The 11,679-nt window shown below is 39.4% G+C and overlaps 1 protein-coding gene across 4 annotated transcripts in view; it reads left to right on the top strand.

The window, feature by feature from the left end:
* Positions 1-365: 365 nt before the first annotated feature.
* LOC143039845 (cysteine-rich hydrophobic domain-containing protein 2-like) overlaps positions 366-11,679 on the top strand; it is a 143,405-nt gene continuing 132,091 nt past the window's right edge. For all 4 annotated transcript variants that reach the window (XR_012967666.1, XM_076210101.1, XM_076210100.1 and 1 more), the window contains exon 1: positions 366-513. Coding sequence is in view for 3 of the 4 variants with exons in the window: in XM_076210101.1 (XP_076066216.1) it covers positions 389-513 (125 nt within the window). In the remaining variant the exon portion in view is untranslated. The remainder of the gene's footprint in view (positions 514-11,679) is intronic.

Genomic DNA, 11,679 nt, shown 5'->3' with positions numbered 1-11,679 from the left:
TAATTTTTGGTCTAAACATCTACTTGAGAAATATTTTATTGCTACCACTCTAGAGCAATTATTGCTATATAGGTCAAACGTACCGCTCTAATATATTGTTAGTAAGTAACTCGTGATTGGTTGCAGTCTTGTTGCGTCATATGTTTCTATTTGTCGATTGGTTGTGTTGGCAAACAAATCTGGAAGAAACGAGCGCAAATTTATTTGAAATTTTCTCACTTAGAACATATTCAGTAACAATATATGATATCAATCATTTAATAATAAAAATTATCAATTTAAATTATATTCATTCGAATAAACATTAAAAAAAATCATCTGCAATGAAATTTTCTAAGGAATCTCAGTATACGCTTGTGGCCATCGAAAGGCCATTGTAAACACAAATATGGCAGATTTCGATGCGATTGACACAATAGAAAGAGACGAAGAGGACAATTCATCTTCGTCAATTGAATCTTATACACAAGTTCCAGAGCCAGTGATAATTAGAGGGGCAGGAAACATAACTGTGTAAGTACCAGTCATACATGTTTATCCTAATTTATGGTAGGGAACTCCACTATTGACTTACCTTGTTGCCTGTCGTCCTCTAACGCGAAATTGCGATGCTACTTTCCCTTTTAATAGGAATAGGGATATACTTCAGATCAAATTCATTCCTTAGGCTCCTAGAAGGAGAAAATAGTATCTTGTAATGTAAACTCAATAAATTCTAAGGTAGGGATTATTGTATCTAATAGGAATGAGAGGTTTTTATTTCTAAATGGTAACCAGTTGATTATTATTATAATTATTTTGTATGAAATACTCAAAAGATAAAACGAGGTAATGCTGCGAGTGTCTACTTGTTATGAGGGAAGGTCATTATGGAACAATAACTGTCATTTCAAATTTATTTCCTTGTGTGCTACATGTTAGGAATAAAATTCAGTTGAGTTGTGGATGTGGGGCTGTTTTGAGAATATTTCATTGGATCATCTAGTTCTGTTGAATTAGGCAAGATAGGTTGTAGTATTGTATTGTACTTTTTCTGTTGGCATATAATTTCTTAAAAGAGGTGATCCATGATAAACACTACTTTTTACAAGATGTCTTGAATGTAGATATCAGAAACATGATATTAGATGATACAGTGTAACAGTGTTTGTTTTTTATATGATACTTAGGAAAATAAATGAGTGAAGATTTGAATATGATGGGCAAATAGAAAAGCCCTCACTCCTGTCTATCACTTCTACCACATAACATGAAAACAACCATTTATATATAACAAAAAAAATTATACCAGCAGGATATTACTCAAACATCTTCAAGAGATCAGCTCTACATTAGAACACATCTGTACAAAAATACATACACACTCAAATCATAAAACAAAAATTAAAAGACCAACCACCAGACTCAATAGTATATATACAATATTTGTGAAGTAAAATAAATCAAGTAAGATGTTAGACAGTAAAATAAGTTTAGCCTCATAATCTGCTGGACTCACCAAGACATCAGCCTAACTGAGAAATTGGTATTTGTTTAGTTGTGTACATGGACATGATATAGCAGAAAATTAGATATTAATTTTGTAAATTATAATACATGAACGTAATATGCAATTTTTTTAATAAATGATATCTTGCTACAAGCAAATATACTAATGAACGAAGTAACCCTCAGTACTTCCCCCAGTACCTGGCGAGGTATATATTCTTGAAGGAATGCCATGGAGCTGAAATCCATGCATTCCTTGAAGCTATGAAAAACCTATACTAGGTCCGTTCAAAAAGTATCCGACCTTGGTCCATAAAAGGAAAAATGATTTACCATTCAGGAATCCATTTTTGTGGCAGTTGATGGCACCCTTACTGCGCATGCGTGGAAATTTTAAGAGCTGTAGTGCGCGCCAGTTCCCACCTGTTAAGGCTAGAGTGCAGTCATCCAGTACGTACTCGTCGGATTATCATCCTTGCGCAACATGTCTGAGCGTATCGAGCAACGCTATTGCATTAAGTTCTGCCACAAGCTTGGTGATACACAAGTGCAAACTATCCAGAAGATTCAGCAAGCCTTTGGCGATGAATCCATGGGAATAACAGATAAAGGAGTGGTATAACAGCTTCAAGCAAGGACAAACCTCAGTTGAGAGCAGGCCACGGTCTGGCAGGCCATCCACCAGCAGAAACGAAGAATTCATTGCGAATGTTTGTCGAATAGTGGAGGACGACCGTCGTATAACCATCAACGAGATTGTCGGAGAAGTAGGAATAAGCACAGGATCAGTTCATGCAATTTTAACCGAAGATTTGGCCATGCGACGAGTGTCTGCAAAATTTGTTCCAAAGTTGCTGGTGGAACAGCAGAAACAACTCCTTCTGGAAATTGCACAAGACCTGCTTGACTGTGCTAACAGTGATTCTGACTTCATGAAGACCATCATCACTGATGATGAGACATGGGTGTATGGATACGACCCGGAAACAAAATTTCAGTCATCACAATGGAAGCATCAGACATCACCAAGACCAAAAAAAGCACGACAGGTTCGGAGCAACGTCAAGGTAATGTTGACATGTTTTTTTGACTCCAGTGGTATTGTGCATCATGAATATGCACCAGCAGGACAAACAATTAATAAGGAGTATTATCAGGAGGTGCTCAGATGAGAGGAAGGGTGGGAGGGGTGTGGAGTGTATTTAGGGATGAAATGGGTGGGAGTGTTTTTGTGCCTTTCCCTTTTTGGCTACCTCCCTTGGAAGGGGGAAAAAGCCTTGGTATATGTATGTATGTATGTATTATCTGGAAGTTATGCGACACCTTCGCGATGCTGTGCGACGAAAACGACCGCAAATGTGGGCTGCGCGCAACCATGACAATGCACCTGCTCATTCTGCCCACCTGATCCAAGCTTACCTGGCCAAAAACAATACTCCACTTGTTCAACACCCTCCCTACTATCCAGATGTGGCACCTTGTGACTTCTGGCTCTTCCCTAAACTGAAAAAAATACTTAAAAGGGAAGCGCTTTGAGTCGAGAGAGGAAATTATGAGAAAAACGAAGGCAGAGCTCTACAACATTCCAATTTCGGCATTCCAGAGATGTTACCAGCAGTGGCAGCACCGCTGGGAGAAGTGTGTGCACTCCCAAGGGGAGTACTTTGACGGTGATTGAATAAAAGTTTTGAAATGTACACAAATCTTTTCTTTATGGACCAAGGTCGGATACTTTTTGAATGGACCTCGTATACCCTGCTATCAGAAAGAGTGATTGAACAGGCTGTCAACATCCGTGACGACGACAATGATGATCCAGATGACCTTAAATTACAGGTACCAATTTATTAAATACACGATAGGTTAGGTTAGTAAAATTTATCATCCTTTCATTTCTTTGACATCGGCATCTATCATAACAAACATGGCATACCATTCATCCGGTGTGGCTTCGTTACTTACAAAATCTGTTTTAGCAACTATTTTGTTTTTTATTTCCGCCAAGAATATTGCATATTACGTCGATACATTATAATTTACAAAATTAATAATTAATTTTCTAACGCTATAGTGTGTCTATGTACACAACTGAACATTTACCGAGAAATTTAAGGATAAAAAGCAAGACTCACACTGGCACAACTATGTTCAGCCAAATACCCATCATTGAAACAGTATCAACATATAATAGGACTGGCCACAGAATCAAATTGCTTCAGGTATAATAACCATACAAGACACAGGATTTTAATTCTGCATTGTTCCATTGTTCTACTCTTACCATACCGAGAAAATATATCTTTTCCTTGGGTGACTTGTGGGCAGACCTGGTGGTTGTTGCTGGTTACCATGGACCCATAGGTCTTGCAAGAGAACTAGGGCAAGAAGTTGATTGATGGTGCACCAGTATGTCATACTTACCCTGTATTATAATTTTAAAGTTAGTTATGTCTAAGTGATTGACTAAGCTGTGTAGATGTATAAATTTCCGTGGGACAAATGGTAGGCATCTGTACAGGGTGGTCTAGCAAGAAGGGTGTCGGAGAAAGTCATTTCCTTGCTGCCTGTAAACCCCTTCTTGAATGATGTAGGGGCTCTGTTGTAAACAAGATGTGCATGTATACTGTGAGGCAGTAATGACATGAGGCCGTGAGATCAACAAGAAACACTGCGTGAAAATAGATCTTTCCACTTCAAAGAACTTGAAAATGCTGATAAACAACATTAAGCCAGAGTCACACCAAGCTTATGACCTGTTTCCAACCACCTTTAACTGAAAATCAAGCAATTGGTTGGCAGCACAAAACCTATGCAAGGAACTGAAATGGAAAAAGTTAATGTGGTTGATAAGATGAAAATCTATGTACTGGGGACTATGCAATGTGTGTTGTAATATATCTATTAATTTATCGATTTATGTATCTTATTACCGACTACCAGCAACTTCCAAAGACTACTTGCAACTGACCGGCAACCACCTGGTTGCTGGTGGTCGGAAATAGGTCATAAGCTTGGTGTGTGACTGGGCCCTTATATATCATACATACATATACCAAGGCTTTTTCCCCCTTCCAAGGGGGGTAGCCAAAAAGAAAAAGGCATAAAATCATTCCCACCCATTCCATCCCTGAATACACTCCACACCCCTCCACCCTCCCTCTTATCTTAGCACCTCCTGGATGACGGGTCATCCCTGCACCTTGTCCACTGCCCTGGGTCAGAAGCAGTGTCGCAAGACACAGCACATCAACAGCAAGGCCGCTTCATTAAATCGGCGACCCCCCCTCTCCGTCCCCCATTGCATAAAATGAGAGGACAGGGAGAAATCCCTTCGGGCTGCGTCAAATTTTGCTCACACATACTACCTCACCCCCCCATCCACCTGCCCATTCCACCTCATGCTATCACAACATCATCCATATACAGCCATTCTCCATTCATCCCTGTATATATCAAAACTGACTTTTGGTAATGAAGAGGAACTTCCTGACCCCTTATCTTTACATGATGATGAGTGGGCAAATGATATTTCAAGAAGATTGAGATGAATTACAGCAATGGTCTGAAAAGTGGCTAATGAAATTTAACACAAGTAAATGCAAGGTAATGCACATAGGTAAAAATTACAGTAAGTACGATTACAAGTTAATTGGAAATTCGTTAACAAAAATGGATAGTGAAAAGGATCTCTGTAATTATCATCAACAATCTCAAATCATCTATGCTGTGTATTTCAGCCTCTGAGAAAGCAAATAAGATTCTAGGACTGATTGTGTGATCTTTTGACTTCAAAAGTCCATCACTCATTAACAAACTATATAAATGGTTAGTTCGTCCACATTTGGAATATGCTGTTTCTGTATGGTCACCGAATCTTATTAAAGACATTGATAGATTGGAAAAAGTACAACGGCAAGCCACAAAACTGATTCCAAATATAAAATATAAATCATACAAATATCGACTAATACATATGAATCTGTTTTCCCTAAAAAGTGTAGACTCAGAGGTGACTTGATACAGGTCTAAGATTCTAAAGGGAATTAATAACATCAAAAGTGACAAACTTTTCACACTGAATGAGAATCAGACAAGAAACAATGGTCACAAACTGTCAGGGAATAGATTTAATTTGGAAGTGTGTAGAAACAACTTTGCCAACCATGTAGTTGATGAATGGAATAAACTTCCTGCAGAGGCAGTGCAATGTAGTTCAGTTTGAAACTTTAATAATCATTTAGATAAGCACCTAAGGAAGATGCTGTAATGACTGTCATTTATTTTATATTATTTGTTTTGTTATTATTAGTCTTTTTACTTTCTAAAAAGATTAATAATAACAAAACAAATCAAGTAGAGAAGAAAAGGTAAAAGGTGCAGATGGAGAGATGATAATGGAAGAGAGGGCAGTGAGAGGAAGGTGGGCAGAGTATTTTAGGGAGTTGCTAAATGTGAAGGAGGATAGGGAGGGAAAGGTAGTTGCAGTGGGAAGCGCTAAGAAAATGAGGGTGATGAGTGAGGAAAATGGAGGAGAAATAGGGAAGGATGAAGTGAAAGCAGCGGTTAAGATGATGAGAGCAGGTAAGGCACCTGTGTTGGATGGATGCCATGCAGAATGTCTGAAGAAAGGAGGTACAGTTATGGTGGACTGGCTGGTGAGGTTATTTAATGTTTGTTTAAGAGAGGGTAGAGTGCTGGAGGATTGGAGGAGTGCCTGTATAGTTCCACTTTACAAGGGAAAGGGGAACAAGTGTGAGTGTAGTAGTTTCAGAGGGATCAGTTTGTTGAGTGTAGTTGGGAAGGCTTATGGGAGGGTCTTGATTGAGAGGATTATGAGAGGAACAGAGGGAGTAATTGGTGAGGAACAGTGTGGAGTTAGGACAGGTAGGGGATGTGTAGATCAGATTTTTGTGGTAAGATAGATATGTGAGAAAGCTATAGGAAAAGGTAAGGATGTTTTTGGGCTTTTATGGATCTGGAAAAGGCTTACGATAGGGTAGACAGGAAGGTACTGTGGGAGGTACTGCAAATATATGGGATAGGAGGAAAGCTTTGAAGAGCAGCCAAGAACTTTTATGAGAGTAGTAGAGCTTGCATTAGGATTAGAAATGGAGAGAGCGAATGGTTTGAGGTAAAGTTGGGACTTCGTCAGGGGGGTGTTATGTTGCCCTGGCTGTTCAATCTTTACATGGATGGGGTGGTGCGAGAGGTGAATGCAAGGGTAGTGGGTCAGGGGTTAGAGGTAATTAAAGAAAATGGAGAAAAGTGGGAGGTGAGCCAGCTGTTGTTTGCTGACGACACCGCTTGTATCAGGATCAGAGGAGAGATTGAGGAAGTTAGTGACAGAGTTTGAGAAGGTGTGTGAAAGAAAGAAGCTGAAGATAAATGTGGGCAAAAGTATGGTGATGAGATGTACAAGGGGAGAGAGTGACAGTAGGCTGGAAGTGAGCATTAAGGATGAGAAACTGGAGGAAGTGGATAGTTTCAGATACTTGGGTCGCCGAATTTATGAAGCGGCCTTGCTGTGGATGTGCTGTGTCTTGTGACACTGCTTCTGACCCAGGGCAGTGGACAGGATGCAGGGATGACCCATCATCCAGGAGGTGCCAAGATAGGAAGGAGGGTGGAGGGGAGTGGAATATATGGGAAATGAAATGGGTGGGAGTGATATCTATGCCTTTTTTTTGGCTAGCCCCCGTGTAAAGGGGAAAAAGCCTTTTATATATGTATGTATGTATTATTAGTCTATTTGTTTATAAGTATTTGCTTGATTTTCATTTATTATTAGTTATGTGAATTTATTATTATTTACTATTTACCTGTTTGTTTATTATTTAACTATACCTATGCATTTATTTTACTTATTATTATGTACTTTATTATAGTTTTTATTTATTCATTTACTTATTTATTTATCATTATTATAATATTTTTTGCATCTGACCTTGATATGGACCAAAGGTCTCCTGTCAGCATCCTCCATCATTGTAATCCTTTGTAATTACCAGGCCTAACATGGAGAGGTGTCCCTGAATACCGTGTAGACATGCAAATTGTTTTCACAAAGGAGTCCAACTTTCTTTTACATCACTTGTAGTTTCAGCTTGTTCCCTCAACTGCTAGACCAAACAATGGGGTTCATTAGCCTGTTTGAAATTTTGGTTAGCCAAGTACTATTATCTTGGATATTGTTGTGGAACTCGGATCATATCTATAAGCAGGATCCCTATTTAACACTCCCAGTCACAATTTCATGAAGACAATCAACACATGGTCTTCTATGGACAACCTTTTCAAAGACTTTTTTCTTTTTCCATACCTCTTACCACCCAAAGGAATACTGACAAATTTGCCAAACTAGTAAAAAACTTAATTGATTTAGACTTTTTACCAAAGTCACAGCCAAAAATGTTAGTCTTGAGCTTTGAATTCTCTTCTTGTAACTCATAAATTTATTGATTCTGCATCAAGTTGGGAAGTAGTCAATTTTAATTCCCCATTCACTTCCAGATCGTCAGTATTGTATTGTATACCAATGTTGTTCTGCTCATTTTGGGTTCCTTCATCACCACTTTTCTCTGACTGGTCTATTACCTGGTCAGTCCTTGAATGATCATAAGATTTAAAACCTTTTGATACCGTCCCCCACGAAAGCCCACTTACTAAGTTAGCTTCACACAGAGTAAGTGGTAGCCTATTAAGTTGGAGTGGAAATTGGTTGAATGATCGAAAACAGTTGTTTTAAATGGCAAAACTTCTAGATAGAAAAATGTTATGAGTGGAGTTCCTCAGGGTTCTGTTCTTGGGCCACTTCTATTCATAGTATATATATAGATGATATAGACCATGGACTAAAATCTATTGTCTCCAAATTTGCTGATGATACAAAATTGTGGAATGGAAGTTATTTGGAAATTCATTAACAAAAGTGGATAGTGAAAAGGATCACAGCGTAATTATCAGTAACGATCTCAAATCATCTTAAGCAGTGTATTTCAGCCTCTGAGAAAGCAAACAAGATTCTAGGACTGATTGCATGATCTTTTGACTTCAAAAGTCCATCTCTCATTAACAAGCTATATAAATTGTTAGTTCGTCCACATTTGGAATATGCTGTTTCTGCATGGTCATCGAATCTCACTAAAGACATTGACATATTGGAAAAAGTACAATGGCAAACCACAAAACTGATTCCAAATATAAAAAATAAATCATACAAAAATCGACTAAAACATATGGATCTGTTTTCCCTAAAAAAAGTATAGACTGAGAGGTGACTTGATACAGGTATTTAAGATGCTAAAGGGAATTGACATCAAAAGTGACCAAATTTTTACACTAAATAAGAATCAGACAAGAAACAATGGTCTCAAACTCTCAGGAAATAGGTTTATTTTGGAAGTGTGTAGAAACAACTTTGCCAAACATGTAGTTAATGACTGGAACAAACTTCCTGCAGAGGCAGTGCAATGTAGTTAATTCGAAGCTTTAAGATTCATTTAGATAGACACCTGAGCAAGGTGCTGTAATGACTGCCATTTATTTTATATTATATGTTTATTTGTTTATTATTATTTGCTTGATTTCCATTTATTGTTAGTTATCTGTCAATATATTATTAGTTACTATTTACATGTTTGTTTATTATGTAACTATACCTATGCATTTATTTATTTCATTTATGAGGAGGCATCCTAAGATGAGATGGATGGATGGGGTAAAAGGGGCATTATGAAAGAGAGGTATGTCTGTTGAGGAAGGATGGGAGAGGACAGAAGATAGGGGTGAATGGAGAAGGGTTGTGTATGGATGATGCTGTGATGCATGAGGGGGAGTGGGTGGGGGATGGGGGCTGAGGAAGTATGTATGAGAAATAAATTGACACAGCCCGAAGGGATTTCTCCCTGTGTTCTCCTTTTCTGCATGAGGGGATGGAGAGGGAGGGTCAGCGAATTAATGAAGCAGCCTTGCTGTGGATGTGCTGTGTCTTGCGACACTGCTTCTGACCCAGGGTAGTGGACAGAATGCAGGGATGACCCATCATCCAGGAGGTGCCAAGATGAGAGGGAGGGTGGAGGGGAGTGGAGTATTTTGGGGATGGAATGGGTGGGAGTGGTTTCTATGCATTTTTCATTTTTGGCTACCCCCCCATTATAAGGGGGGAAAAAGCCCTTGGTATATGTATGTATGTATTTATTTTTATACATAAGAACATAAGAGAGGAAGAGAGAAGGAACTTGAATGTGTTTGAGAGGAAGTGTCTGAGAAGTATGATGGGGGTTACTAGGCTAGATAGAGTGAGAAATGAGGAGGTGAGGAGGAGAACAGGGGTGGAAAGGGAGCTGGGAGATAGGGTTGATTGTTGTTGTTGTTGTTGTTGTCGTTCCCTAGACTGTCTGTCCGAGCAGTCCCGTCTCCCCAAGGAAGGCCACAGCCGAAACTGGGTTTTCCCACAAATCCTTTATAGAGTGTATGTTGTGTTGTTTGCGTGCATGATTGTGTATAATGCAGTCTTCCATTATGTGTTGTATGGTATGGGGTGAAGTGTTACATCCTGGGCAGCTGTTCACAACACGGTCGTCAAGCCTCTTCTGGTAGCTTAGAAGTGCTGGGTGGTGACCGCATCGCAGTCTGGCCAAGTGGACTCTGTCCTTTCGTGGGAGAGAGGATTCAGAAGGGTGGATATCAGGGGGTCTGGCATGCAGCAGTGTGTTGTCTTTCAGTGTGTTAATGGAGCGGTGAGTGATATGATTATGAATATGTTTCCGGAGGCTGGTATTTGGTGGTTATGGAGGAAGAGAAGAGAGTATCTGTGCGTAATAAAGGTCTTTGGGTGTAGTTTTAATGTTTCTTGGTGTGTGTGGGTGTTCTGCTATGTAGTGTAGCGGGTGTGATGTGTTTGTGGTGGCTGCAGCAAGTGTTTGTGTGCCTCTCATGTCGAGGTGGTCCTTGACTTTGAGGACTTTTGTTTCATGGTGTAAATGGTCTGTAGGTGTTGTATTTGTGCAGCCTGTAATTGTTTTTAGGGCTTTGTTTTGTATGATTTGAAGGGTGTTGTGGTGTGTCTCACTGAGATTAGGAGCCCATGCAGGACTCGCATAATTCATCACTGAGCGTATGCATTGTTTGTATATTGTTATATTAGTTTCTTTGTTTTGTCCAAATGTTGTTCCAGTGATTGACTTAAGTGCGTTAAGTCTAGGTGTGCATTTGTTTTTTATGTTTGTGAGGTGTTGTTTGAAAGACATGGATGTATCGTATGTTACACCAAGAATTTTCGGTGTGTTTGTGTGTGGTATTAGAGTGTTGTTGATGTAGAGATGAGGTATGTATTTGTGTTCTTTTGTCCAGTTGGTGAGAAGTGTTGCTGTAGATTTGGTTGGAGCTATTTTGAGTCTATTTGTGATGAACCATGTGTTGAGTGTGTCAAGGTAAGGCTGGATTATTTCTGCAGCTTTGTCTGTGTTACGATGTGTGCATGTGATTGTTATGTCATCTGCGTAGGAAGAGATTTGTATTTCTGAGGTGTCTGGTGTGGGTAAGTCATGCATGTATAGATTAAATAATGTGGGGGATAGAACTGAGCCCTGTGGTACTCCGTTCTTAATGTTTCTGATGTGCGATGATTGGCCATTATATGACACATGAGCATTCCTGCCTGCCAGATAATTGGCCAGCCATCTTTTGGTGTTATTGTGCATGTCTGTGTTATATATTTTATTTGTTAGGTTGTGGCGGGGGATAGCATCAAAAGCTTTACTAATGTCCAATGTTATAAGAAGTGTTCTGTGGTGGGGCCTATCTGAATTGATGCCATCTAAAATTCTTTGTGTGAGGTTTGTCAGAAGAGTGTTTGTGGAGTGTAGTGGCCTAAAACCGTGTTGTGAGTCAGCAAGGGGAATATATGGTGTGACAAGTTTAAGTATTAGGCGTTCAATGACTTTAGAGGGGGTGCAGAGAAGTGTGATTGGGCGGTGCGATGTTGGGATTGTTGGGTCTTTGTTCGGTTTTGGAATGGTGATTATTTTACCCTGCTTCCAGATGTCGGGTATAGTGTTGTGTGAATAGCTGTAGTTTGCAATGTTTGTGAGTGCGTGTATACCTTGTGGTCCAATGTGTTTTAGGTGGATGTTGCTTATGTTATCAGGGCCACAGGCAGATGAGTGCTTGAGATTATGCATTATGAGTTTT

The sequence above is a fragment of the Oratosquilla oratoria genome, chromosome 27 (assembly GCF_046742065.1).
Source record: "Oratosquilla oratoria isolate Oo_2021 chromosome 27, ASM4674206v1, whole genome shotgun sequence".
Classification (NCBI taxonomy): Eukaryota; Metazoa; Arthropoda; class Malacostraca; order Stomatopoda; family Squillidae; genus Oratosquilla; species Oratosquilla oratoria.
This window is presented reverse-complemented; position numbering and strand designations above follow the sequence as displayed.